Source organism: Alternaria alternata, assembly GCF_001642055.1.
Source record: "Alternaria alternata strain SRC1lrK2f unplaced genomic scaffold CC77scaffold_26, whole genome shotgun sequence".
Lineage (NCBI taxonomy): Eukaryota > Fungi > Ascomycota > Dothideomycetes > Pleosporales > Pleosporaceae > Alternaria > Alternaria alternata.
Window position 1 is genome coordinate 314,123 of NW_017306215.1, and position 26,184 is coordinate 340,306.

Consider the following 26,184-nt stretch of genomic DNA (forward strand, 5'->3'; position numbering starts at 1 on the left):
ACTTTCTGGATAGATAGGTAGTACGTACGGGCTTCGCGCGATATGCTGTATTGCCGATCTGGCTACGAGATTTCGTAGTGCTGAAATGGCCGTACCTTTACGATAATAGAACCATCACTTATATCTCCAAAATCTGCCCAACATGTGTTTTTACATGATCTTTGTTCATTTATCGTCTTGCATGGATACTGATCTCGTTCATCGCCCACTCCTCTCATCCAGCTCAAAGTCCCCCTCCTCCTCAATAGTCGGCAGCACCTGATACCTTCTCTTCTTCCCACCCATCCTCTTCAAGCACCGATCCGTATGCAACAAATGACCCCTCTTCTGCCTTACAAATCCCGCAAAACACGCCGCACTCGATGCAATCGCGCCTGCGCTGATATAGATCGGAATGGTAAAGTCCTGCGGCCGCCACCACACCATTGTCGTTGCGAAAGAGAGGAGCTCAAAGATGTTTTGCAGTGACATCTCAATAGCGGAAAAGGAGCCGCGAGACGCAGGTGGCGCATCTTCCTGCACGAGATACTGGACGCTGAGATCGAAACCCCAGAGACCGAGGCGGGAGAGACAGACGCCCAGGACAAGCGCGGCGCCAGCCAACATCGGTGCCGTACTCGTAGGGAAGACGTGGAACAAGCCTATGGCTAGGGCAATGGCGAGGACTTGTTCGTTGATGAACCAGAGACCTGCTCGTACAGCGCCGATCTTATTCATCAGCCACGGCGCCGCGACGGTGGCGCTAAGTTCGAGAAAAACGGACACGAGTCGCATGATGGAGACGTGCGTGCTCGTGAAGCCGAGGGTGAGCAAGTAAGTCGTCATTTGCGATGCAAAGCTCAGGACAGTGAGATAGAGGAGGGAAAGCGAGAAGGAGGCGAGGAAGGCGGGGTTTTCGATATATGCGCGGTAGGGTTGCAGGTGTGAGGTTATATTGGCGAGAAGAGTGGAACGTCGGCTAGGCGTGTTTGACACGGTATCCCCGTGGGAAGAGTCTTGCGGTTGTGAATCCGTGGCAATATTCGTTTCAGCCTGCGCGACGCCTTTGCCAACACCAAGTTCCGGCACCGCGGCGTACACATTCGCAATGGCAAAGTACTCCATTAGTACACTAATTGCATTCTGCGCGAATACAACCCAGATGGCAATTTTGGTCGAGTAGCCGTCCACGAGTCCGATGCCCACGGGCGCAATGAGCTTGCACACCAAATCAATTCTGCGCATGACGCTATTCAGCTCTTGACGATCTGCACCCAAGCTCTCAGAAACCACGACTATCCAGTCTCTCTCCACAGAAACCGTGTTGGCGACAAAAGCCAATTTCTCGACACATGCCAGAACCGCGCTGACGGCAAACAAGCCATACGATATTCCACTGACATTCTTCTTCTTCTCTTCTTGCCCACCACCACCCAAACCCAACATAGCCACCAAAACTGCACAACTCGCTGCGACAGAAAGCCTTTGCCATAGAATACTCTGCCTCACGACATACAATCTATTCCTCGCATCGACCTGCCCGCCTATCCACGAACCCAGGAGCGCAGCGGCAAGCGAGCGAAAAAGCGCATAGCAACTTGCGAAGAAGAGCGTTCCGGGGAAGATTTTCGCAAGGAAGATGACAGCGCCGAATTCAAAAGTGCGCGCATTCCACGTAGACAGTATGTGTGAGGTGTAGAGTTTGTAGAGGAGGGGGCGGGGTGATTGTCGTCTTGGTGAGGGCGTTGCAGATGGGGCGGGGTAGGAGCGCGAGGAGGAGGTGGTGCTGCTGCTGCTGCTTGTCGAGCTCGTCGATGAGCGTGGTGACGAAGCCGCCATTGTTGTCGCAAAAAAACTTGTGTAGTTTTGTTTACGCAGAAAGCAAAAGCAAAACGCCTCAAAGGCGAGGAATAGACGAAGAGGCTACATATTTGCAAGGTTGAGATGGGAAATACCGTGATGGTCATGAGACGGCTTGGAGAGCGGACATCTGGGCCTTCCGAGTCGCCTCATGGGTTGCGACGCACGTGTGGACCCTGTCGATCGTTTTACCTGGATTAGGCCGGGCTGGGTTAGCGTCGCGAATGTTCGTGAGAAACAGGATTGGAGTAAGTCCGAGTGCATATTAACGACAAGCGCGAAAGAGAACTTTAGGCAACAGCTTTTGGGGCTGGAGGTCCCACTGTAAGTCGCTATGAAGGAACAGAAATGTTGCAGGGTGCCGTGAGTCTAAAGCGGGTTTGGGACCGATGATAGGAAGATACTACCTAAGCAGGGATGGTTTTGACACGAAATTTGCTTGCTTTATCGTCCTTACTCCACGGTGTTAGTTGTATGGATCACGGATAGTAGTTATTGTGTACTTCAGCATGTGTGCTGGATGTTTGTAGTTCAGATTGTCGAATTGCAATATATATAGGCCCAGCCCGCACTGTCACATACTACTACGGATCTGCGAGTCTCAAATCTGATCTTTCATCATCAAGTACGAAAATGGCACTTTGATATATCCCGAATGGCAGTGTTTTTTCCTATCCCGTAAGTGTCTAGGATTGGTGGTTGTCTTCGTCACTTCTACCATTCCTAACCAACCTCATCGTCCTCGGTTTGATCATTACAATCATCGCACTCGCACTTGAAGTGTTTCGGTCGGACGGCGCTAATGTGGACAAAGTCAGCTTAAGGCTTAGAAGTGCGATTGCAGAAACTTACGAGTCAAACACCCCGTGGTCGTCAATGTTGTGCAAAAGATAGCGCATGACCTCCTTTGCATTTCGCTGAAACGGAAAGAATTGTTTGCCGCTGATGCTACAGCCAGGATGGATATCCCCATGTCGGTAATGCCTGTCGAGAGGGTGCAATTCGAGAACGTCGAAGCAGTTCCTGGTTTCCCAACAGCCATGGTCTATCTTACAGTCATTTTCGACAAGGTGTGAGGCGAACTCCCATGCCTCGCCGGCAATATCGTGGGCGTCCTCGACTTGTACGACTTGCACGACTTGCCCAAAACCATTGATCCAGCAATCAGGTACGATTTCCATTTCCTTTTCTAAGTAGAAGGACTTCATCAAGGCGGTGAGGATGTTGATGCGAAGTTCTTGAAGTCCCATCGTATGCGAAGCAGTCATGGTGGAGGGTCCGTTGCAGCCTGTACTCTGAACCTGAATCGTGAGTTCATTTCCATTACTTGAATCTGACATGGCCGTCTCCATGACAAAGGGTAATATGTTGATGCGGACATCACCCAATGAGACAGGGCCTTGCACCTCAAATTTGAGGGTGTAGTTCACCGTATTCCGTCTGAACGCACTAATGGTCAGGGTTCTCAGGTGCGATGAATCATCAGGAGGATAACGGGAAGAGTCGAAAGTCTTCCTCAGAACTCTCCGTAACTTCTTGAACCCCCCGAAATCAGTGTGTACACAGTTTGTTGTCAAGACCAACTCGAAACTGCTATGGCCGAAGAGAAAGGAATCACGCCACGCGTGATAGATATCCTTGTTGACGTGGATGATACCACAGTTGAATTTCGTATCCTTATCCAAATGGATCACGAAGCCTTCGATAGGATGCACAACCCGTCTGATTATATCCCTGAGTATCGGCTGTGGCAGGTCGAGTAGGGTCAGGGCCTTTTCCCGCTTGTGCACTCGTAATCGTGCTCCGCCATCTTTCGCGGTAAACGAAGAGATGTGATGCAGATCTGGAATAATGTCTGGAAGTAATTCTCGAATCATCATATTGGGGGAATCGCAGCAAAGTTTTGTAGTCCCCCAACTGATCTCGCCTCCGGAACCGTCTCCGCATATAGTAACTACGTACAGCAGCCGGCCATACTTTCGTAGCCCCAACTGACCTCCTAGTATAGACTTGAAGATAGCACTCATAGACGGGGCATTGAGGTCCAAATCCGTGAGTCCATGGATAGGAGGAAAATACCTAGTGTTGACGAGAGAGACGTCGACATTTAGATCCAAGTCCCAGATCGCGCGCAGAAAAGGCGTGATCTCGAATCGCTCGAGTGCACCATATTTAACTCGGTCAGGGTGTGCGAGGCTTCGATAAAGCTTTGATTTTGTCAGAAGGCACAGGTCGAGTTCGATCTTCCGAAGCCATTGCGCTTGCGTGCCTATACGCGTGAAGAAAGCGCCCGGTAGTCTGATAATGGGTGAGTACCGGTGGCAGCTGTAAGAACAGTATCTACTGTCAATGATGAAGGTGTGGTTAGAGTAGAAGGCAGAACCTGCATCGCGATACAATGTCCGACACGATGCAAAGAGGTTTACTGGAAGCTGTAACTTCGGACATAAACGGAAACCATGTATATCGATGCGATATGGCCGGGACTCGGTACTGTTGCAGCTTATGCGCATTGGCGTGGGGTACTCGACCAAGTAGCTTATGATTTGGTTGCGGATTTCCGCTGGCAGGTCGCGAATAATGAATGGTTTATTCGCGTCGATGGGCTTCGAGTCGCCGCGAGCGAGAGGCGGAATGATCGTTCGGGTGGCCATGATAGAGGTAGGGGTCGGTTCGGTTGTCATATTCAACGGTCGTATGGAAGGTGATCGAGGCGGTGGTGCTAGTAATACTGGAAGGAAGAAGGATTGTATAGCTCTATAGTCAGCCAGGCAACAAGGTCCTGGGCCCGGAATCGCCCAGGGCTTATCGATGGAAGTTCCGCCACATGGTGAATACTCGCACATTTAAGGTAGAACATCAGTGCAAGCTAGTGAAAGAGGTGGATAGCTAGCTTAGGTTGAAGAACATGATTGGCTGGTTATTAGCTACGAACTTCATTATACAAGTGTGATGTCGAGATCTGCGGAAAATCCTTTGGCCTCTTCAGGGAACCCGGTATGTTCTATGACTGGTGCCCAGAACTCGTTCTTTAGATTGAACATAACGCCAATTCCGATGCGCAGGTAAGCGTCTCCTGCCTTGTTCTTTACACAGGCTAGAACTGGGATTGTAGCTTCTGCCATCTCTTTGAGCTCATGTCCTTCCCAGAAATTAGCAGCTTCGGTGTCAACACTTTGTTCGCTCTCTTCTTCGTTCTCTTCTTCTTGCTCTGATTCCATCTGCTCGGGAACTGCTTCTTCGGTTGAAGCACTGTGCTCGCTCTCCTCATCACCATTCGAACAGTGATCCTCGTAAGGTGTTTTGTCATGCAATGATTCACGCATCCCGTTTCTCTTGTCTAAATGATCATACTGCATTGATATGCAGCAAACAGATTGTGGAATATCGGAAACTCGATCAAATTCCACCAGACCTATAGGCCCAATCAGGTCTTCGTGATAGATCCATCGGTAACGATAGTCATCATTTGCATCAATGCAGTCTTCTTTACAAGTCGGCCTAATGAGACTGTAACCTAGTGCCATTTTCTTGTACGCGCTTCCTTGAGGATCATCGTGCCCGTAATACTTGTTGGAATGGGCCAGCCGAGCAGACGTTTGATCTCGATCTTGCGCCGTCTCTGTTCTTTCCGAATGCCGTGTCGTATCATTTAGGCTCGGGGTTTTCTTTGAGTTGAGCAGCTTCCTCTTTACGATTGATCGTGGGGCCAGACGCTCGGTGGTGCTGTCAACTAAGTGTCCGTCCTCGAAAGAGCGTTTGATCATCCAATGTCCGGAATCTGACCCAGGACAACGAGCACCCGTCCCGGTACACGGGAGGCAGAGACAATAATAATCAACGTTCTTGCAGATTCTGCAGCAGAAATGCTCTTCCTCGTCAATTACGTGCTTCGCACATCGATCGCATTCGCGAATACTAGCAGCCACTTGCTTAACGACCAAGTCGCACCAAATGTCAGTCCTCAGTTCAAGACGCGGATGGATTTCGGAGACAGTAAATCCTTCTTTCAACGTCTTAGAATAGCCGAAGGAGGAAAACGGAAACTCGATTGGCTGATTCCAAGCAGCCCAGCTCCATGAGGGTGCTATCACGAGTGAAAAGTCTCAAGTCAGTTCTAGCATATCAGGATCGGATTGGGCTACTCACCTTGATCGAGACCTTTCTTAGAAAGTGGGTCAATACTCCTCCAGAGGAGCCCTTTCTCCACAACTTCCAGCCAAAGTCCGAAGTAATGTGTTGAGCCAACAGCTTTACAGAGCACTTGAGCAACACCCTCAATTGCGATTAGTTTATCTCCCAGGTTGGTCAATTCGCAAGAGCTATAATTCTCAACCATCCAGGTCCAGGCGTCGAAGCCAAGCTTGTAATCCATCATATCGTATTGTGCTTTAGTTTCGCTAACGGACTTTTTGACACGTTTGAGGTGTTTGGTATCAGGCATTCGCATCAGCAATGGCATTACTTTCAGCTCTCTCTTGGACACCACTGTTAACATCCTCCTGAAATTGATGGCGTTATGCGAGATGTGGAAGTCCCCCTTTGCACTCCATCTCTTGAGTCCCTCCTTGTCGTTGGCAACTTTTTGAAAGTACCATGGGAAAGCTTGCTGCTTATGAGCTATGGGAATGTCTCCGTCTTCAGAGATGATGTCTTCCCTGCATTCCCAGTACACTTGACGGGTACCGAAGTACACTATTCTACGGGCTAGGAAGCGCTCTTGGACTACCCAGGCACGTTTGTACCATGGGCTTTGGCGCTTCTCGTCTTCAAAATCGTAAACTGAATCTGTCTGCTGAGGCAGGCGGGCAGTCATGAGTCCCAGCTGGCGGCCTCTGAAAGTACAGGGCAAAGTTGTCGAGAAGTCCTGGGATCCTAGTGTTGAGTTCGATTGGTCGACATTGGCCGATCCGGTCGATTTGAAGAGCCCATCGTCACAGCTATTGGATGCTAGTGCGGCAATCACAAGCATGGAATTGCTATAATACTGTCCCATACGTCGCGCTTCGCATTGCCAATCTCCACCAGTTTCCTGGCTGTCTTGAATGATGCATAACGAGTCTACCCAGAGATACTGATAGTCAAGGTTTTGGACCAGCTGAATGGCTTCACGTATGGTTTGTGGGAGCTGCTCTTCCGGTATCCGGTCATGCATCGCAAGTATGTTCGACTTCAATAACTTCAACGGTCTTCCTTGCCCCCAGCAGTAGCTTAAGGCAACATATTGGCCCTCCTGGCCGTGACTTGTTGTAATCAACCTTGGTGTCGATAAAGACGACCCGGTGCCGACATCGATGAGTCGTGTTGGAAGCGGCGTGTGCCCTCGCCGAACTTCGAGCGCATGTCCCATCAAGTCGAGGCGGCATTCTGGATGGTTCTTTAGGCAGCTTCCCAGCCAGCTTTTGATCAACCGCGCAGTCTTAGCGGAGCCGCTTGGGTGTGTTGGTCGGCCGGCGATGTAAGCATCAAGGCCGCCTGGCTCTTCTGGAGAATGGTCAGCGATGTAGGAGGCTGACTGCTCACGAAAGATTTACCAGGAGGTGTGAAAACTTTCAGGTACAACCTTCTCTTTCGGAACGCAGCGTCGAGATTGGCAAATGAAGGGTTGCTGCGTTTTGGATGATGTTTTCCCAGTCTGACACTTATGCATATTCGGCTGATAGGATCATAACGCTCAAGGAATGAAGAGATCTTTGGTGAATTACGCATGACATACCGTGCGCCTTGCTGTCCTATATGCGATAGAGCTTTAGCACTTTCACGCAGGCCTGGAGCATGTCCTTCGTGAAGTGGAAGCCATCCCAAACCATAGGGCTCTCCCCACAAGGTAATATACTCGAAATCCGTTATCCCTGTAGGTTGGAGGAGCGACCGAAGCAGTTGGCAGAACCTGCAGTCAGTGGCGAGTTCGTATAACTTGAGCCTTTGGAATCCTCCATGGCGACGAAGTTCGTCAGAAAGATCGCTTCCTACGTCATCTTCAGATTCACTATCGTCGATATGCCCTCCTTCCCATTCTAACTCTAACCTTTCCCATTCTAACTCTAACCTTCTGATTCCTAACTCTAAACTTCTCGGGTGACAAAGTGTCTCTATGGACAAATTACGGCAGAAGTCGCACAGCTCATCAGAGGTATTTGAACTGGGGTTTGTGGCATCTAGCAAATCGACAGACTGGGAGGCAGACGAGTCGCCACGTGGTTTCAATCTCGCGAAGACTGAGCGGATCGTCGAAACGGTTTCGAGCGTGCTAATGCTGGACTGTTAAGTGAATGTATGGGCGATAAACCTGGCTGTAGCGGCACATTCGTATACATAACTCTTCAGCCTGTGATCGGTGAGATGCTGCCTCAAGCCCGTAAGCATGCAAGGCTGAAATCGTTTCTCTCAGCCTTGGGCGCTCAATGAAGAGCGGATCTGGTCTATGTGCGACCATCGCGACTGGTACTTGTAGATAGAGACAGCCGATTATCACTCTCAAGATGTTGCCAGGTCTCACATCAGGGCGGATGAGGTCAAGCCCTATCGTGGCCGTCTGGGCGTATGTTGTAGTTGGGGATAGGTCGCAGCGATGATAGACTGCCGTAGCGCGAACCCTGGCTCTTGGAGTGGCGCGCTACCACCAAATCCGTCGCGTCCTTCATCACATTTGCTTGCCTGTGAAGCTCAGCCTTGTGACGATGACAATGGCGCCCGCGTTAGCCATAGATAAATATATTACATATCGTTATTATATCCGATGAAGATACCCGGCTATACGGCACGCGGTCAATGGCTTGGCCGAGACGTGTTCGTGCTTCGACCTACATGACGCGTAACCTTGTTGAACATACGTTCATCGGTTCATTCCTCGTACAAAACGAATGAGGCGCTCTATACAAAGTGCCAGACGAGGTATGCTATCTCAAGTAACCTTTAGAATCTCGCACGACTGACAATCGCAGCATGGCTCGTCCTACCCCTCGGCAGACACCCCGCTCGCTTTCAACGCACGCCCCTCCTCTTACATAGCCCGAATCACGACGCTCAATCAGCCAAGTCGCAAAGAAGCAATACAAATGATGGAGACAAGCAGGAGAGAAGCAAATTTGCGCGGAGTGTGCTTGAAGGAAGCACGGTAGCTCTGATATCACTCTTCGGGCTAGGCCTCGGCGGCTATGCCTACAGCCTATTCTACAAAAGAACGGTTGCGAAGAAGATTGAGAATGCCTTTGCGACAGGATATAGCTCGCAAGAGCGTGTTGTGTTGGGTCGCATCTCGTACGGCACCGAGCCCGACAAGATTCAAGAGATTGTAGAGAGGGAATACTGGGTTCCACGGGCGGAACAAGAAGACATCGATAATGTCGTCAGCGGAAAAGCTAGGGGAAGATACTACCTGGTCATCGGCGAGAGAGGTACCGGCAAGCGAGCACTGCTGCTAGAGGCCATGCGGAAGGTCAACGGCGACGGCATCGCTATGCTGGAAGCGCACAACGATCTCGAGGTCTTTCGAACCCGGCTCGGCAAGGCCATCGACTACGAATTTCACGAAGACTACATCGGTGGACTGTTCAGTATCCGCGGACCAAGAGACAGCTCGCCTCTACTAGACATTGAGAGGGCACTCAATCAGATGGAAAAGGTAGCCTTGTCGCTGAGGAAACGACGCGGCAAACCTCTCCTCATGATCATCAACAACATCCACCTGTTCAAAGACGACGAAGCCGGAAAACATCTTCTGGAGATACTCCAGCAGCGCGCCGAAATATGGGCAGGCAACGAACTTGTTACAACTGTATTCACCTCTGACGAATTCTGGACCCTAGAGCGCCTGACACCACACGCAACCAACATGAACGTCATCAGCGTCAGAGACGTGCGGAAGAACGTCGTCACAACAGCACTAAAACAGTACCGAGCCCGCTACCACAACGAAGACGTCCCACAAAGCATCCTAGACGAAGTCTTCGCCAAGGTCGGTGGCCGCCTCATCTTCCTAAACCAAGTCGCCAAGTCAAAAGATATGCTTGAAACCTGCAAGCAGATCAACCGGAGAGAGAAGATGTGGTTTCTGAACAATTGTTGGATCCTGGGTGACTCCATGGATGACGACGTCGAGGAACAACAAAAGTATTGCGCCGCCGCCATCGTGCTAGCCCGCGCCCTCGTCCTCCGCGAACAAGACACATCGACATCTGATCCAGATCAATTCTGCCTTCCTCAGATCCCGCTGCACGAGGCCCGTCAAATCATCACGCGCGCAGATTTCGTGCACCCCTTTGACCATATCAATGTTATTCATATCGATGCACATGGTATGGTGAGAGCGGATTCCGTACCCATGCAGAATGCCTTCAGGGAAGTCGTTCAACAGCCAGGCTTTGAGGAACATTTGAAAGCGACGCTGAATAGGCTGGATGAGTTGGAGAGTCTGGCGAGGACGAGGGAGGTTGCAATGAGGGATCCGCCGGATAGGAGTGGGGGCATTGTGCCGGTGCAGACGTATTGTGCTAAGCTCTAAGAGTGGGGGACATGTGTTTAGTAGAAGTTAGAGCGCAGAAACAGACAGCACTTCAGACAAGATGATCGCAAGCGACCTACTTTGAGTACCCGAAGTTGAAGCTCCCTTCGCACAGTTTGCTCTCTACCACCAGTTAGTGAACTCTTTTCAACTACGGTTCAACGGCGATGCACTAGCGCCACACCAAATGAACACAAGGCTATCACGACCCTTTCTGTCTAAGGACGCGTGACTTTGGTAACGAACATGTGTGCCTACTCATTCACCCGATTGAAAGACATTGTCTCTTCCTTATGACCCGCTGAGCCGAATCATGATTCATGAGTCTCGATTGCTGCTAGTCTTTCACTGTCTTAGGGATGTACAGACATAAGCCACAGTTGGTAGACCATTCATCGCCTACTTCTACATTCTCAACCACGATCAAGTGCTCAACTACGGTTACGTGCACATACATACCATGTCTTCGACCAGTGCCACACCGGCTGTATCGAAGAAACCATCGAGATGGAAAAGCTTGCTGCGACCCGAGCGGTGGTCTCTGAGGTCTCTAAAACCAACAGAAACTAAGGTTTCGTCAAACAACAAAGGCGCTCGGTCATCGGTGACGGGGGTGAGAAGAATGCTAAGTTCACGTTTCGGGGCGACGCCGAGGGCTTCGATTACCTCGTTATCCTTGCCACTGGCTCATGCATGTGATCAAGAAGCAGCCGAAGAGACGAAGGTAGCTCTAACAACATCAAACGTATTCTCAAGACGATTAACATCGTATATCAGCGCGTCTTCCGCAGAAGATCCAAATCCTAATGTCGATCGCAACTTCCGACTGCCCCATCTAGTTTCCAGAAGGAGTCGCAGTACAGTGGCTGAGGTTGGAGAAGACGCTTATAGCAATGACGGCAAACCATCAGGGGATAAGTATGACCGTCGGCACTTCAAAGACATTCGGGGTATATCTCGCACTGCTCTAGAACGCTTGGTACTCTATCTTATCGATCTGAAAGAAGAACTTCCCTTTAGCAGCTGTCGCGTCATGCAACGAAAAGAGGGATCTTTTCACCATGCAGTGTTCTTGATGATCGAGGACAGTCACCAAGTCACGCAAGAGTACGTTCTCAAAATTCCTGCACATGGCACGCGAGGCGAATGGCAGATCAACGATAACGTGGCTCTGAAGAGTGAGGCTCAGCTGATGCAACACATCTGGCATCACACAAACTGCCCAGTGCCAGAGGTTATCGCATATGATGGGAGTCTCGAGAATGCGATAGGCGCACCATACATTCTCATGAAGAAAATGGACGGCATCTCTGCAATGGACATGTGGATCGGTCAGCCCTACAAGACGACGATCAGCACAAAAGTACACCTAAATGCCGACGATCCTTTACCGGAGTTGGAACAGAAGCGCATTACGTTCCTGCGCTCTCTTGCGCGAGCTATGAGCGAACTTGCGCCGCTGGAGTTTAAGTATACTGGTATGCCTGCCTTCTTCGACCCGAAAGATAAGCTGCCGAGTTACATTGGTCCATTTTGGCGATGGCATACAAAGACTGTCATGGACAAGCTTGCATCTGAAGGGTCATTCGATACCAGCGAAGCCTTCTTCACTGCTGGCATAGATAGGGTGAATAGTGCGGAGCGCAGCTCATCTGGTACCCACGACGTGGCGAAGATTGGTGTTTGGATAGTGATGAGAATGGTGATGTCGTCGGCTCCCTTTGCAACAACAGAGTCATCGCATAGTAAGCAAACCCAAAGCGAAGACGTTAGCAACGGCGTACCAATACGCGAAACATTTGTCCTTCGGCACGTCGATCTCGATCTCCAGAACATCCTGGTAGACGAAGATGGCAACGTTACTGGTATAGTTGACTGGGACGGGTGCGCAGCCGTGCCACACTGCCTTGGTTATGCTTCAATGCCCACGTTTCTCCGACGCGACTGGCTCCCAAACTATGATATATCACGGCTGCCACATCTGTCCTGGTCGCTGGATCGCTACCGAGAATTGTACGCCCAAGCTATGGAAGAAGTTTGCAAGTCTTCGGACGCGAAGTACACGCGCAAGTCGCCCATGTATCAACTGGTATCAGCTGCACTGGATAAGGATGCTGAGTGGATCGATGTTGTTGAGGCGCTGCTGCACGATATGCCAGAGTTTAGACGTGTTGATGCGCATGCGTTTTGCCGGAGGCTGGGGCATGGATGGCCGGCTGCAGAAGAGGCGTTAAAGGCAAAGATCACAAAGTGGTTGAAGCCTCAGTGAAAGCAGCGGTGTAGGTGACATCGCGAATACCTAGGTAACGGAGGCTGGGAAAGTGGTATGCTTCTTCTGCTTGGACTGACAGCGGTCGTCGCATTATCATGCGTATCCTGATAATTCATAGGTGATGATACGCGTGCGATCTCGATAGCGAACTAAAAATACGATGGTTCGGTGTGACTGTGCAGGGTGTTCTGTGGTTTGAGTCACGCTAAGAGTGGTTGCCGAGGAGCTTGTTTACGCACTGACTCGCCAGCTTATCAGTGCTGCACGTCATTCATACCGGGCTGTCAGTTCTTCTCCCAAGATTCATTCTTGCGCACAAACTTCAACGCATGCATCGTGAGATCTTGACATAATCGTCCCCCTGCATCGGACAAATATCATCAAGATGCAATGTTCGTATCACCCCGCAACGGCCAACAGCAATCGATAAACTATTTGTGCGCCGCGCTCAGGCCAAGTCGCGTCTCTGTGCGACCAAGACGGATCGCGGCTGTTCAACTTCTCAGCCCTATCTCACGCGAACCTCTTCTCGTAAAGCTTACCTGACGGATCGATCTAAACCATCTCACGAGACACGTACGAATGCGTTAACGTTCTCTTGCAGACTAAGAACTACCACACCTGCAGATGCCGAGAGCTAATCGTGGACCATTGACCGGCTGTAGTGTCGCCGGGGTAACGTTATGAGTATAGCACTACTCCAAGAGCATGAGCCCAGCTCGTGATGTAGCTCTTAGGTTGTCTACCTGGTATCGGCTCGGTATTGATTGGGATCGACTACCAATGGGAACGTGCTCAACAACATTGGCGACTACAATTCTAGATTCGCGATTCGGAGATGGAGGTGCGGGAAAAGCAACGTGCCTGCCACCGTCCCAGCACCAGAGTATAAAACAAACACGCCATGGACATCTTCGGACAAGAGCACCGCCTATCCACAGTCGCTATCGTCTTCATCTTCTTGCATCTACAGTGCGTGTTAATAAGTTAATTCATAATGGTTTCCCACTCAAAGGTAGCGGCTGTGCTTCTGCCATTCTTCTTCTCAATCACATTCGCTCAGGACCAAGGAGGAGCATTCACTCCGAGCCAAGGATCATGGGGTCCGGTCATCAACTTTCCCATCATTCCGGTTGCGGCCTACATCGTCCCGGAATGGCCATCTCCCACTCGTATGATGGTATACTCTGCGTTCTCGCCGAATTCATTCGGAGGTGAACGAGGTATCACCCAGTTCGCCGAATACAACCTGGTATCCGGGCAAATGTCCACTCGCCAGGTCTCCGAAACCAACCACGACATGTTCTGTCCTGGAATGAGTCAGTTAGGCGATGGAAGACTGATCATCACCGGAGGAAGCAACGCTGAGAAGACGACTATATACCAGCCGGAAACCAACACGTTCGTCCCCGGACCGGATATGAAGGTACCTCGCGGATACCAGAGCAGTGCCGTCCTGTCTAATGGAAAGGTCTTCACAATTGGTGGATCGTGGAGTGGCCCACGAGGTGGAAAGCCAGGAGAGATTTACGACCCGGCATCAAACTCGTGGACGCTTCTACCTGGCGCTGCTGTGGAGCCGATGTTGACATATGACCACGAGGGCATCTTTCGCGAGGATAACCACGCCTGGCTCTTCCCTTGGCGCAATGGCACCATCTTCCAGGCTGGGCCCAGCAAGGCGATGAACTGGTACTACACCGATGGCGAAGGTGGTGTCAGCCCAGCAGGCATTCGTGACGATGTCAACGATGCCATGTGTGGTGTTCACGTCATGTACGATGTTGGCAAAATTTTCACTGCTGGCGGAGCGCAGTACTACGATGAAGCGCCCGGACTCGCTGTCGCGCATTTGATGGAGATCAACAATGTTGGCGCCCCTGTAACCGCCGAAAGGATCCCCGACATGCACCAGCAACGCGCCTTTGCTAATGTCGTTGTCCTTCCCGATGGCAAGATCTTGGTTACTGGTGGACAGCGCTGGGCTAAAGGCTTCACTGACATCGATCCCGTCTTCACTGCCGAGATGTTCGACCCCAATACCAAGACATTTACTGAGCTGGCTGCTGAAGCCATTCCCCGAAACTACCACTCTGTTTCCATCTTGCTACCTGACGGCACTGTCTTCAGCGGAGGAGGAGGTCTCTGCTGGGACGATGGAACTGGAGGACCGTCCTACCACTGCCGCGACACGGTCGATCACCCCAACGGCCAGATCTTCACACCACCGTACCTTCTCACCGGCGCTCCTCGTCCAATCATTCAGGACGTTGCATCGAGCATCGTCACGCACGGCGGCGAGCTAAGAGTCAAGATGCAAGGTTCAGCCGATGGCGTGACGTTCTCTTTCATCAGAATAGGAAGTGTTACACACAACGTGAACAGTGATCAGAGACGCATTCCGCTTCAGCCAAGGATCGAAGGGGAAGAAGTCGTCTTGCCCATCATGAACGATTCCGGTGTCGTGCTACCGGGAGCGTGGTACCTGTTCGCTGTCAGCGCGGAGGGTGTGCCCAGTGTAGCCAGGACTGTGTGGGTAGAGCAGGCATAGGTGGATGACATACTTGACGGTAACGGCCACAGGTTTTGCTTCTAGGAGTAATTGGGTTCGGGTTAGATGGTGGTTGTAATGATGAAGAAAAGTTTTGCAAGCCAACAATGTTTTGGATGCCTTTATATATTTCGCTTCATATAGATAGACATTATTAGGGTAATGAGGTATTCACAATTCTTAATTCCAGCCATATCATATCCGAGTTGAAGTGAATTCGATGTGATGTTCGAGTATCACCCCGGCATCGCTTCCGTTGACGCGGGCGGCACTGCGTACAATAAGTGGGATCTACAACTAATGAAGTTGAACATGAAAAGTGATTAGACACATAGTGAGATATTGTTGTACAAAAGTTTCAAGGCCTGTCAAACATATCAGCTAACTGGAATACGTTGCGGCACATTCGGCCTGCGAAGACAACTCCGTATCAACACTCAGCGACAATACATACACATCTCGCAGCGTCTCTCAGCACTCGACGTCAAATTCATCCCTGGTAGACTCAATCCTTCTTCACATTCTCATCCTTGGAGTCGCTCTTCTTCTCTTCCTCTTTGTCGCCGGAGCCGCTGCCACTGCCCTTGTAATGACTACCTTCTTTTCCTGGCTCAAAAACCGTGTTACCTGGCGCTAATTCAGAATGGATAGCCATCAACGTAAAGTGCACATGACATACAGGAAGCGCAATGCGCCCAAGCACCGTCCTTCGTCAAGTCAGCCCCTGCGTCACACTCTGGACATTGAACCATGGCAGATCCTTCAGGACGGATTTCGGTAGATAGAGAAAGATGGAGTTTAGGATATGGTTTGTAATCGATGTTCGGGTTGCCATGTTGCGATAGAGTTTCAATGCAAGTTGTGTAGTCGCGCTAGAGTGAGGGGCATGATGTCATAGACCAATAGCGTCTCGCGGAGCCTCTTCATACACATCGGACACCTAGCCTGTAAATCCTTCTCGAGAGTTGAAGTTCGCAGAAGAAGGCCCGAAGTTGGGCTTACATTCTTCCATCTGTAATCTCTCATGCAGTGGCTCAGCTGGCGCGTTACAGACGATACGTAGTGTGAACGCCAATGGCCCTACAGCATGCAACAAGTAGGGCGCAGTCGGGACTCTTGGTCCTACAATGCAGAACTTGTGGATGTTACCATACTTTGAATCCTTACGTTTGTGCCAAACGGTTTGCCTGAACTATCGCCACGAGTCAACAAGGTAACCAATTTCTCGTGATCCGCCCTCTTCCGCCCGTCGCCCCATCCAATCTTTCGGCGTTCCTGCACTCCCAACAACCAGCATCCCTTTGTCTTGCGCAATGCAATCACCCCACCACCGTTGACTCGTACCTGAACTCTCCATCCTCATGGATGCTATCGCGACTCAGGCCGCTAAATGCCACCAATGATCGCGCTCAACTGCAAATCCTCAGATCACACCATGGGCGCGCGCGCGGACACGGTAAGCACGTACTGCCGCTGGACCAGGCCTAGACGGCAATGCTTCTTAAACCGATTGGTCGGAAGTGCGAAGCGAAGTGAAGAATTGAGTGGCAAATCTCTTGTTACGAGATGTGCATCCTTATTGCAGCTGCAATATATACACACAGCAGTCGGCTGTGGCATGTGGCAATGCAGTAGGTATTCTTCGCTTTTTGTTTTTTTCCACTCATCTGGTCCCTGGAGTCGTAACGACGGGCCAAAATCCGGGGGAAATGGCTCTGTAACATTCGCCGTTGACGTGCATGCAGAGCACAAATGTGCTCGCGGAGCTGACAATTCAGGGGGGAACGATGCCAACCCAGCGAAACGAAGCCATTGCTTCAGCTGCTCCGGGTTCGTGAATCATGCCACGCGACTACCCGCTTGCGATTGCCTCAGTATACCCAGCAGAGCGAAGCCTCTAGACCAAAACCGGCCTAACACTCGCGTGGAAAACGGCTCATCCGCAACTGCACTTGGAGATGGATGCCCGAGAGGCCATTTGCGTGTCAAAGCAACGGTTCCCTCCCCACTGAATCTGCATTGCGCAAGCTCGTCTCCGCGCCAAAGGATCCAAGGTTTGAACTTTGAACCTTGTGTACCTGCAGGTGGTAAATGGTACCTTCAAAAGGGCATACGGCCGGACGCCTCCTCAGTCCCATGGCCCGCCTGTCAGATGGCGGGATGTACGACGCTTGCAGCCTCCCGTATATAGCGTCGATGGGCCGGATTCCGATGTGATAAAGTTCGAGTTTCTTCATTGACCCAGGCACAGTGCGTCGAGACTCTCTCTCTCTCTCTCTCTTTCTTCTTCCCGTTCCATTTCTCGTTTCGTCAATCCGCGGAGTGCAACTACAGTTTGGTCGACGGCTGTGTTGTTCTAGTACCCATAGGCCTTGCGAGGAATCCCTGAGTAATTCTCCAAAGCCCATGACAATTGAACGCACATAGTGTGTAAGACGGTTACGATACCCCGGACGCCCACATACCTTTCTTCCCGCCTCGAGTTGACAACCAACTACACGCCAACAATGTCCAGCTCCATGGCCGCGCCGCCTTATTCCAACAAAGCCGCCATTTACCTTGGACCCGTCATTTCCTTTGGAGTCGTTGCACTTTTCCTGGTCATCGCGCGTATCTACACACGAGTAAAGAGGACCGGACAGCTATATCTCGATGACTGGATCATCGTGGTCGCGGAGCCAATGTCGTTGGTCGGCATATGTTTGGCCATCGCGTCAACCGCATACGGATGGGGTAAACCAGCAGCATTCTTCACACCCGAGACACTCAAGCAGACACTAAGGGTCCAATTTGCGCTCCAGACCGTGTGGCTCCTGACGCTATGGCTCGTTCGACTGTCTGTCGCGTGCTCGCTACTGCGCTTTGGGACGGAAAGGCTGTGGCGATGGCCATTGTACTTCATCATGGGTCTCCAGACGGTCATCTCCTGGGGCTACTTTGTGATTCAGTTTGCGCAGTGCACGCCCATCAGCTCCAACTGGGATACTGGTATCTCTTCCAAATGCTGGAACCTGGATCCCATCATTCTCTTGGGATGGGTTATAGCTGGTAAGAAGTCCGTCCATGCTACCGTTAATGAGCCCGCTTAACCGTTCTGCTAGGTGTTTATATCGCTATGGATCTTACTCTTTCCCTCATGCCAATCCGCTTGATTCGTACCCTGAATCGCTCTCAATCAGAGAAGATGCTCATCGGCGTCCTAATGGCCCTCGGTCTTCTCGCAACTGCAATTAACTGCGCCAAGATGACAACGTTCACGTCTTTCGGCCAAGGTGACGTGATGCAGGCTACCATCGTGCCTTCAATGTGGGCCAAGCTGGAGGAGGAGATTGGCATCATCGCTACGTCGCTTCCCTGGCTCAAGAGTCCGGCTGAGAATTGGTTGAAGAAGATGGGTATATTGAAAGAGCATCAGCTTACCAAGCCGAGCTTTGTGGCTGACATGAGCTTGCCGACTGTCAAGGACAATATCGAGGACATGAACAATGATGATGATGATGCGGACAGTGCGAAAGTAAAAGGAAATGTTAGAGTGGATTCATTGGCTACTGTACTCGGTACCAAAGGCTCCAACTCAAGCTTGCCAAAAGATCCAAACAGCAATACCTGGCAGGCTGTCTGATCGCGACGACGTTTACGATTTTCATCTCGAATGCATGCCGAATATCTGGGCTTTAGCGTGGCGTTGTGGGCGTTGTTGAGAGTCGTTTTATCAACTCTACGGACTTGACGAACATACACGGGCATAGACTGCCTCTTTGCATTATGCGACGGTATACATTACCCCCTTAATACTATCAATCTCGAACCGAATGAATGACTTTCTCACGTTGCGAGGCGTAAAGAGTTGGTGATGCCGCACTTCGGCGATATTCGTGCGAAGCTCTGCAGAAACTCGGCTTGTTAGGTAAGGAAAACTTTTAGCGTAACTCACTCTCCGCATCTTGCAAATCATCGTCAGCACCTTGCAAAAGCTTCCATTTGCGCGGTCACTAAGCAATTTCTGCGTCCTCTCCTTTTCATGTGAAGCTTTTTGTTCTTGAGGCAGATGACGGTAAGAGGTGCGTTATTTCCATCTCAGGCTTGTCCGTGCATCGACGTTATACAGGAACTTGTGTGTTGGAATCAGCAAAGTTCTTCAAACCTCGACGAGATGCCGCGGTCATTAGTAGCACTAAATCGGCACGCGCCATCAGTCCGGGGTGCATGATCCAAGCTCGATATGTAATAGTGGTGACGTCCCAACCGGTCGTTATTCCCTACTCTAGGTTTGAAGTCCATGCTCTCATCAAGCTTTCTCCTCTTCCACATCTTCGTTTCTTAACACTACGACCGTTACCACGTCCTGAATCTGACGAGCACCTGTCATCGACGAGACTGTTTCGACCTGTACTCTTCTCTTGAGTGTCTATCGTAGTTGCTGGCGCTTGTGTATGTGCTAGGCATCTTCCGCCTTCACAATGCCGATATGGGATCCCCTTGTTCCCGTTGAGCGCGGTATACAGCGCGGGCTTGCACGTCTTCCAGTACCCGTCAGCCACTGGCTTGGCTACCGACACAAGACAGAACCGCCCTCTCGCACATGGGTTGTTTGTGTCTGGGGGTTCATAGGCGCCTTTTGTGGGCTTAGTGTCATTCTCGCCATCTTTGGTCATACGGATTATATGAGGAGTCGCGCTGTACCACCGATTATTGCTTCCTTCGTAAGTTTTCTCTTCGTTTTCAAAAAAAAAAAGCGTCAACTCCAATCGATAAACTAACATTCATTTCAGGGCGCTTCGGCAATCCTCTGCTATGGCGCTATCGATGTGCCTTTCTCGCAACCACGCTCTCTGGTTTTTGGCCACTTCTTCAGTGGCTTGGTTGGTGTCATCGTAGCAACCATCTTCCAGTTCGATCTGGAGAAAGATCCCTATCCACGACTGCAATGGCTCGCAGCTGCTTTGGCGACAGCAATTGCTCTCGTTGTTATGCATCTGACCAAGACGACCCACCCACCTGCTGGAGCAACAGCACTTATGCCGTGTGTGGACCAGCACATCTGGGCGCTGCGGTGGTACTTCCTGCCCGTCTTGCTACTGTCCTCGACGGTCGTGCTCGTTACGGCAGTCATGGGCAACAACATTCAGCGGCAATATCCCAAGTTTTGGGTCGCGCAGATTCCGCCACCGCCACCAGCGCCGAAAGCTGAGGAGAAGAAGATGGAAGAGAAGGAGGAGTCGTCTGATGGAAGCGTGCGAGATACACTAGGGGCTTTGGAGAGAGGACCTCTCTAGCTTCTCTCTCGGTTGTGCATCACAACGAGCGGCGCAATGGAGGTTATTGGCATGAATACTAGTTAGCGAGCGATATTTGGTTAATACTGAGTGTTTTTCTGTTCGAATTGGTTTCATTCCAAAGTTAGCCTATGAGTTCTGATTAGTGCAGGTCGCAATATTTCATCGCCCGAATGGGGTATTCTCGTACCCACGACGTACTCAGCAACGGTACAGTACCATTGTGAGTCGCAGTAAATGGCAACTTTAGTCCCTCTTGGTGCTTTCGATGTTGCTTCATTCTCTTGCTAGAACTCACTCATCTCTCAGTCCAAAGGCACTGCGCTGATGGGTGTCATCTTCTAAAGTGGCAGTGTCTTCCAATCTCAAACTTGAGTCCAATCTTCATCTCCCGTGATTTGATGATTCTGTAGGTCGAGTGGATCAGAAAGTGGGAGTAGAGTGACCAACTCCAGACTTTGGTGCGCAAATCCATAGCAATCGTAACGTACTGCCTGCAGCGTTCCAAAACACCGGCGATGCGTGAAGCAATGAATGATCTTAGCTGGCATGAGAAAAGATATTCAGTAACGTCTTCCACGACACTACATAACTTTCTAAATCGCCTAGCGCACACACAAAGCCACCAAAACCCAACCCAACCCGTCTCTCTTAAAGCCCATATCCCCTCAACCACCTCAACTCCCTAGCCTGCTGCTCCAACGCCCTCCTCATCTCCACCCCATACTGCCTCTCCCTAACCTTGTCCCCTTGGTGTTGTCCTCCTTGCTCCATACTCTCCCCCTGTACTTCCAACGCATCCTCAAAAACATCCCTCGCCATGGGCGGCTCCTTGCCAAAGCCCAAAAGCCCCAATCTACCATCTCCCGTCCATAACACCAGGTTATTCAGGCCTAGAGAAGAAGAGAACGACTCGGAAGACTCTGGTGCGTATTGCGACGATGTTGTTGTAGTAGTAGTAGGAAGAATCTTCTGGACAATGTCGCCCCAGCTGGCCTCTGAATCTGGCGTCGCGTTTACGAGGTTACCATGATCATGCTGCTGCTCCAGAGTAGAAACAGAACCATCCTTTGACCGTTGTTGAAAATCATTGATATTGAGCTGCCTCACAGGCGTCGAGCCATCCCTCTCCACCCACTTCAATCCTCCATTTCCATCTGCAAAAACCAGTCTCGTCCCATGTGGCGCCACAGACAAGAGTTTGGAGCTACTAGCCGTCTGCCGGTTCTGATAGTATGCTTTTGAGCGACCGCCGCGGCCCCCGAATGCTGTTGTACGGCTATCGCTCGAATTAATACTCCTCTCCGGTTCGCCAGACAGGCCGTACAGCTCCAGACTACCTTTACCCTTGTACTCGCCCGCTGCGATTAAGGTGAACCCCCTTGTAGATTTGACGTCGTGGAGGAGCGCCGGATTGGCGTAAGGGGTGCCAAGACGCAGATGATGCGGCACAAAAGGGTGAGGGAGGGCAGCAAGGCAGGACAGTCTCGCGCCCGAGTGCACGGTACCGCGCAGACGGGGAAAATATCTCCGATCAAAGTTTAGCATCGAGGTGAAGCGGCCAGCGACCCAGATATCGCCGTTGCCGTCCCAATCGCGCGTCGTGGGCAGATGGAGGATAGACAGCGCGCCGGGTTGGGAGAGGCTGACATGGCCGTGTAGGTCCCCGGTATCGAGGCGCGAGAAGTCGTTATCTGCGGGGCCGCTAATGAGCTCGCAGCGTACCGAAGAGGAGGGTGGCGCAGGCGGTTTCCGACTATCGTGCAGATGCAGCGTCCAGTTTGTTCCAATCGTCAAGGGCGTGCTGTGATGTGCTTCGCTCAGCGCGGTAATGGGAAACGGATACGGCGTGCGCGAGACGACTTGAAGCGTATTCAGATCCGTCTCGACCAGTTCGTTCTTGACAGCGAAGAAGCCTTTGGCCAGCTTGCTGTCTATGCTCACGCACTCTACCGCACCCGTTTCCGTCATGATGGCGTGGCTCTGCGCCAATCTCGTGTCGTAGTCCAGGTCGCTGCCCCGGTTCGCCAGTAACCCGATATCAGACTTGGCAATCATGGTTCCCTGGCGGTCGCTGGCTGCAGAGGCGTCCCAGATACATATCCGGCCGTCGTCTAGGGGCGCGACAAGCTTATCCGCCAGGCCATGCTGATCGAACAAGACACCCGCGCCCGTAGCCTCCCTCCTCATGTCCCCGTGCTCTCTCCCCTCGGTCCCGGCATCTTGAAACCAACTCAGCCTTGGCTCGGCATGTCTCTGAATAAAGTCGTCGTACCAATTCACCCTCTCGTCAGGATAACTAGGATCCCAGTTCGCGATCAGCGCCTGGCGTCTCCTGCCTGCGTTCCTCTGCTGCTGTACATCGGCGCTCGGCGCATCTGTGTCGTGCACCGAGGTATCGAATGTGTTGGAGAGGGTATCGGCGGCGCGTATGAGCTCGGCGAGTCGGGGGTCGATGTCGGGAGGCGTGATGTCGAGGCGGCGGCGACGGCGCTCGGCGGCAGAATGGGAGAAGCAGAGAGACTTCCAGAGATTGTTGTCGCGCGAGAGGGAAAGAAAGGCGCGGGAGACGTGTTGGAGGTTGACGAGCTCGGCGGGTTCGAGGTCTGGGCGAGCGTCAGGACTGGGCGGGGTCTGCGCGCGATGGGGACGGACGGGTGCTACCTACAGGAGATTATGTGGAGGATGAGCTCGTCGGGGAGGTGGATCATGGTGAGTGGAGAAGATGAAAACTGCGGGAACAATAACGATAAAATGGACGGGTGCTAGAATGTACGTGTTGGCGACAACGGCGATTGCGACACGCTTTATCTTGGGTATCTTGGAGCTCCGTAGCTCCTCCGGGTCCAAGGGCTCAAGGACTGACGATGCCGCCGAGGGATATGACTCGCTGCCCTTTTCCCCACACACCGCCTGCCCCCATTCGCATTCGACCTTTTCTGGGGATCATGTCCATCTCCAAGTGAAGTGAGCACAATTCTTTGATATACACTCGTCGTTACAAGCCACCGGAAATGTCTTTGCACCGTCACATGAATTCCGCATTTCAAGATTAGAACACTGTCTTCCCATCACAATCTGAACCTGAATATCAAGGCATCGCTACCCCCTCATTATACACAAAACTCTTGTACATGGTATCTTCCTTATGCCTTGAAAAAAGAAAGAAAGAAAAAGCCTATAATAACCATATCATGTATATGTTTGATGCCCCTCCAAAGAAAAAAAACACCTGCCTAGAAAAGTCAAAACCTTCATCTCCCTACCGCCTCGGCATCTGCTTCTCCAGATCCTCAGGCGGCGTCACAACAGACGGCAGCTCAGCCACGGGTTGCGGTGGCCTATACGCTTGATACGGCTGCCCCTTCTCATTGAGAACAGGATGTACACTGTTATCAGGCAGCTCCGCAGCATCGGGGTGGCTGAAGGCTGCTTGTGCAGGCGAGTACTGAGGTAGTTGGCTGTCCCATGTACTCCTAACCCCATTGCCACCACCAATCCCAACCGCATCAGGTCCGTACGGGGCACCTTGGCCTGGCTGGAAACCATTGCCAGAAGGAAGTTCAGAGACGCGACTTGGCCGTCCGGCTCCAACAGGGTTGCCATCAATCTCTGCAGTAGCGGGTCGAGAGCTTCGGTATGTCTCTTTCTTGTGAAGTTTTGCTGCCGCTGCGCCGCCGACGAGCGGGCTATCACCTTCGACTTCAGAAGCTTCCTTGTAGGGGTTGGCAGCTTGTTGGCGGCGCTTGCGGAGGAGCCAGAAGATGATACCGATTAGAGCGAGTGCGAGGGGAATACCGACTGCGCAACCGATGATAAGACCTAGGTTCGAGCTTGGTCTGCCGTCAGAGTCTCCATTTCCGCCGCCACCGGCATTGCCGTTGCTGGAGCCGGCGGTCGCTGCTGGGGTGACGAGGACCGTGTTTTCAATGGTGACTACTCCCGCGCTGCCTGTGGAAAGGCTCGTCGCAACGGAGCTAAAAGGCGTAGTCGTGACCGAGTCTGGCGTTGCAGTTTTCGAATCCGAATCGTCCGTAGTGGAAGGAGCGGCCGAAGACCGTTGCGCCGACGTCTGCGATGCTGAATTTCCACCTCCTGATGATCCGCCACTCGTCGCCAGGCCAGTAATGGTGGCGATGTTGGGGTTAGTCGACGCTTGATTGGAGCCAATTGTCGCGTATGCATTTCCGTTTTGTAGCGCGAAGAAAGGGCGTGGTGACGGTGACTCCTGGCAGCATTTTACGTGTGTGTTGTCTGCGTTGCAGCACCACTGGTCGTCGTGATCGGCGCACTGTGTTATCGACTCGGCGCCAGCGACTGTCATACCTGCTACATATTAGCAACGTTTTTCTTTTTGAGCAAGTCAATGCTCCTACCATATGTGCACATGTTCGAAGCACATCCTTCCGACTTCCAGGTCTTGTCTGTACAGCTGTATCGGCCGTACAGGTCTTCGGCAGGATAGTGACAAAGACCATTGTCGAGACACTCCCACTTGTCCGGACAGCAGGCAGAACCTTCTGCTGTTGAGCAGGGCTTATCTGTGTCTGGCGCTCTATCGCCATTGGGGTAGTCTGTTCAGTTAGTCGTTGTTCGTCAACGATATAGCGTATACCTACAGCATTGCTGGGCAGTAGCATGTGTCGCAAGAGCAACGACGGCCGCCGCGCGCAACCACACGAGTGTAGGCATGATGCGCTTTTTTTTCCCTCCAGAATGGGTCTCTTGCTCGGTGAAAAGCGGTGCCTTGACGCCGCAATTGATCCTTGCACTCGGTCGACGTTGTGATGCAGGATGTCGATTGGAGCTTGCTCAAAGTAAGGGTAAGTGAAGTGAAAGTGTAAGAAAGAACAAGGTCACGGAGACAGTCAACAGCTGGACATCAAAGACAAGGGAGAGGAAGGCCGACTGCACGATGATCGCACACACGACTCTGTGCGGACGCCGTTTGCACGCCATCCAAGCCTTGTCATTCTCATCCTTGACATACACCGAACGAGCGTCCAACCGTAAAAAGCAAACATTCCTCCATTCCTCCAATTACACTTCAATCTCCACAATGCATACGCCCCCTCGGTTGCTCGTAATCCGTTCGTCTAGTTACCGAGTGAGTGGCAGGTCACGGTGAGGTCACCGAATTTAGCGGTCCCTTGCGCTAGTTCCAAAGCGCGTCCCCATATCGCCCCTCAAGGTTGCCATGGAAGGTGGTACCAACCCACAACCACGCCGGTCCGTTGCCACACGCAGTGGCTTTAGCGAAGCCACGCGAACCTGAAACTAACGCAGTCAACCTTTGATACAGCCAGGAACGCGAACCGACTTGAAGCTGTTGGTGGCGCAGAGTACTTCCTATTACTGGGCTGAAGTGACATGCCGGCCGATACGAGGGATCGACGCCCCCGTCGCGGGCGAGTTGAAGGGCATGAATCAAGACAAGGAAACCGGCTTTCGCAGCAGCAGTGCGCTACACCTGGCAGCTGTCTTGCACCCATCCATGTGGTTATCCGTCTCTTGTATTAACCTGTGTCATAGGTAGGATGCGCATTAGTACCAATTGCCATGTCTCGCTTGAGCATGTCGCACACTGAACCACCACTCACTCCGCGGCTTCTATCTTTCGCCGTCATGCCAGCGATGCATGCATGCAGGGATCACCCATCTGTAATGACGGCTTCGTATCACGGCGAAACAGAGCGTCGCGGAGTTTGAGCGATGCAGCGATGCAAATGACGTTGTCGGCGTA

General features: G+C 51.7%; 11 protein-coding genes across 11 annotated transcripts; 5 read left to right on the forward strand and 6 right to left on the reverse strand.

The window, feature by feature from the left end:
* Nucleotides 1-41: 41 nt before the first annotated feature.
* Nucleotides 42-2,071, reverse strand: CC77DRAFT_463992 (hypothetical protein). Its single transcript, XM_018531794.1, has one exon. It carries the CDS (start codon nucleotides 1,816-1,818, stop codon nucleotides 199-201), a length of 1,620 nt encoding a protein of 539 aa, XP_018380767.1. The 5' UTR covers nucleotides 1,819-2,071; the 3' UTR covers nucleotides 42-198.
* A 1-nt stretch (nucleotide 2,072) lies between these two features.
* Nucleotides 2,073-4,493, reverse strand: CC77DRAFT_1080046 (hypothetical protein; the record flags this gene model as incomplete). Its single annotated transcript, XM_018529309.1, has 2 exons — nucleotides 2,073-2,638; nucleotides 2,692-4,493. 2 exons carry the CDS (start codon nucleotides 4,491-4,493, stop codon nucleotides 2,563-2,565), a joined length of 1,878 nt encoding a protein of 625 aa, XP_018380768.1. The 3' UTR covers nucleotides 2,073-2,562.
* A 169-nt stretch (nucleotides 4,494-4,662) lies between these two features.
* On the reverse strand, nucleotides 4,663-7,818 carry CC77DRAFT_463988 (HET-domain-containing protein). Its single transcript, XM_018531793.1, has 3 exons — nucleotides 7,374-7,818; nucleotides 5,989-7,323; nucleotides 4,663-5,926 (listed from the first exon to the last, which is right to left on the reverse strand). The coding sequence occupies exons 1-3, from the start codon at nucleotides 7,546-7,548 to the stop codon at nucleotides 4,779-4,781; spliced, it is 2,658 nt and encodes an 885-aa protein (XP_018380769.1). The 5' UTR covers nucleotides 7,549-7,818; the 3' UTR covers nucleotides 4,663-4,778.
* An 884-nt stretch (nucleotides 7,819-8,702) lies between these two features.
* CC77DRAFT_1035057 (hypothetical protein) lies at nucleotides 8,703-10,342 on the forward strand (the record flags this gene model as incomplete). The annotated part of the gene is made up of 2 exons (XM_018526917.1): nucleotides 8,703-8,733; nucleotides 8,784-10,342. 2 exons carry the CDS (start codon nucleotides 8,703-8,705, stop codon nucleotides 10,340-10,342), a joined length of 1,590 nt encoding a protein of 529 aa, XP_018380770.1.
* A 622-nt stretch (nucleotides 10,343-10,964) lies between these two features.
* CC77DRAFT_999657 (hypothetical protein) lies at nucleotides 10,965-12,747 on the forward strand (the record flags this gene model as incomplete). Its single annotated transcript, XM_018536570.1, has 1 exon — nucleotides 10,965-12,747. One exon carries the CDS (start codon nucleotides 10,965-10,967, stop codon nucleotides 12,609-12,611), a length of 1,647 nt encoding a protein of 548 aa, XP_018380771.1. The 3' UTR covers nucleotides 12,612-12,747.
* Nucleotides 12,748-13,611: 864 nt separating this feature from the next.
* Nucleotides 13,612-15,165, forward strand: CC77DRAFT_1035058 (galactose oxidase precursor; the record flags this gene model as incomplete). Its single annotated transcript, XM_018526918.1, has 1 exon — nucleotides 13,612-15,165. One exon carries the CDS (start codon nucleotides 13,612-13,614, stop codon nucleotides 15,163-15,165), a length of 1,554 nt encoding a protein of 517 aa, XP_018380772.1.
* A 157-nt stretch (nucleotides 15,166-15,322) lies between these two features.
* CC77DRAFT_1025097 (hypothetical protein) lies at nucleotides 15,323-15,943 on the reverse strand. Its single transcript, XM_018526000.1, has 3 exons — nucleotides 15,845-15,943; nucleotides 15,620-15,792; nucleotides 15,323-15,530 (listed from the first exon to the last, which is right to left on the reverse strand). The coding sequence occupies exons 1-2, from the start codon at nucleotides 15,915-15,917 to the stop codon at nucleotides 15,671-15,673; spliced, it is 195 nt and encodes a 64-aa protein (XP_018380773.1). The 5' UTR covers nucleotides 15,918-15,943; the 3' UTR covers nucleotides 15,323-15,530; nucleotides 15,620-15,670.
* Nucleotides 15,944-17,377: 1,434 nt separating this feature from the next.
* CC77DRAFT_464624 (hypothetical protein) lies at nucleotides 17,378-19,000 on the forward strand. The gene is made up of 2 exons (XM_018531800.1): nucleotides 17,378-18,213; nucleotides 18,267-19,000. The coding sequence occupies exons 1-2, from the start codon at nucleotides 17,673-17,675 to the stop codon at nucleotides 18,785-18,787; spliced, it is 1,062 nt and encodes a 353-aa protein (XP_018380774.1). The 5' UTR covers nucleotides 17,378-17,672; the 3' UTR covers nucleotides 18,788-19,000.
* A 625-nt stretch (nucleotides 19,001-19,625) lies between these two features.
* CC77DRAFT_1013292 (HPP-domain-containing protein) lies at nucleotides 19,626-20,441 on the forward strand (the record flags this gene model as incomplete). Its single annotated transcript, XM_018523823.1, has 2 exons — nucleotides 19,626-19,868; nucleotides 19,938-20,441. 2 exons carry the CDS (start codon nucleotides 19,626-19,628, stop codon nucleotides 20,439-20,441), a joined length of 747 nt encoding a protein of 248 aa, XP_018380775.1.
* A 548-nt stretch (nucleotides 20,442-20,989) lies between these two features.
* On the reverse strand, nucleotides 20,990-23,192 carry CC77DRAFT_1025099 (F-box domain-containing protein). Its single transcript, XM_018526001.1, has 2 exons — nucleotides 23,110-23,192; nucleotides 20,990-23,047 (listed from the first exon to the last, which is right to left on the reverse strand). Exons 1-2 carry the CDS (start codon nucleotides 23,150-23,152, stop codon nucleotides 21,093-21,095), a joined length of 1,998 nt encoding a protein of 665 aa, XP_018380776.1. The 5' UTR covers nucleotides 23,153-23,192; the 3' UTR covers nucleotides 20,990-21,092.
* A 365-nt stretch (nucleotides 23,193-23,557) lies between these two features.
* CC77DRAFT_464541 (hypothetical protein) lies at nucleotides 23,558-25,498 on the reverse strand. Its single transcript, XM_018531797.1, has 3 exons — nucleotides 25,061-25,498; nucleotides 24,818-25,015; nucleotides 23,558-24,767 (listed from the first exon to the last, which is right to left on the reverse strand). Exons 1-3 carry the CDS (start codon nucleotides 25,131-25,133, stop codon nucleotides 23,704-23,706), a joined length of 1,335 nt encoding a protein of 444 aa, XP_018380777.1. The 5' UTR covers nucleotides 25,134-25,498; the 3' UTR covers nucleotides 23,558-23,703.
* Nucleotides 25,499-26,184: the final 686 nt, after the last annotated feature.

Excerpts from the sequence above, each read along its gene's own strand:
- CC77DRAFT_463992 (XM_018531794.1), bottom strand. The coding sequence starts at position 1,818 with ATGGCGGCTTCGTCACCACGCTCATCGACGAGCTCGACAAGCAGCAGC.
- CC77DRAFT_463988 (XM_018531793.1), bottom strand. The coding sequence starts at position 7,548 with ATGCGTAATTCACCAAAGATCTCTTCATTCCTTGAGCGTTATGATCCT. Across the intron at positions 7,324-7,373 it reads GAAAGTTTTCACACCTCCTG|AAGAGCCAGGCGGCCTTGAT; the intron begins GTAAATCTTTCG and ends ACCATTCTCCAG. Across the intron at positions 5,927-5,988 it reads TAAGAAAGGTCTCGATCAAG|CACCCTCATGGAGCTGGGCT; the intron begins GTGAGTAGCCCA and ends CACTCGTGATAG.
- CC77DRAFT_1025097 (XM_018526000.1), bottom strand. The coding sequence starts at position 15,917 with ATGGTTCAATGTCCAGAGTGTGACGCAGGGGCTGACTTGACGAAGGAC. Across the intron at positions 15,793-15,844 it reads TTGGGCGCATTGCGCTTCCT|GTAACACGGTTTTTGAGCCA; the intron begins GTATGTCATGTG and ends AATTAGCGCCAG.
- CC77DRAFT_464624 (XM_018531800.1), top strand. The coding sequence starts at position 17,673 with ATGTCCAGCTCCATGGCCGCGCCGCCTTATTCCAACAAAGCCGCCATT. Across the intron at positions 18,214-18,266 it reads CTTGGGATGGGTTATAGCTG|GTGTTTATATCGCTATGGAT; the intron begins GTAAGAAGTCCG and ends CCGTTCTGCTAG.
- CC77DRAFT_1025099 (XM_018526001.1), bottom strand. The coding sequence starts at position 23,152 with ATGATCCACCTCCCCGACGAGCTCATCCTCCACATAATCTCCT. Across the intron at positions 23,048-23,109 it reads CATCCTCCACATAATCTCCT|ACCTCGAACCCGCCGAGCTC; the intron begins GTAGGTAGCACC and ends ACGCTCGCCCAG.
- CC77DRAFT_464541 (XM_018531797.1), bottom strand. The coding sequence starts at position 25,133 with ATGCCTACACTCGTGTGGTTGCGCGCGGCGGCCGTCGTTGCTCTTGCG. Across the intron at positions 25,016-25,060 it reads TGCTACTGCCCAGCAATGCT|ACTACCCCAATGGCGATAGA; the intron begins GTAGGTATACGC and ends CTAACTGAACAG. Across the intron at positions 24,768-24,817 it reads TTCGAACATGTGCACATATG|GTATGACAGTCGCTGGCGCC; the intron begins GTAGGAGCATTG and ends AATATGTAGCAG.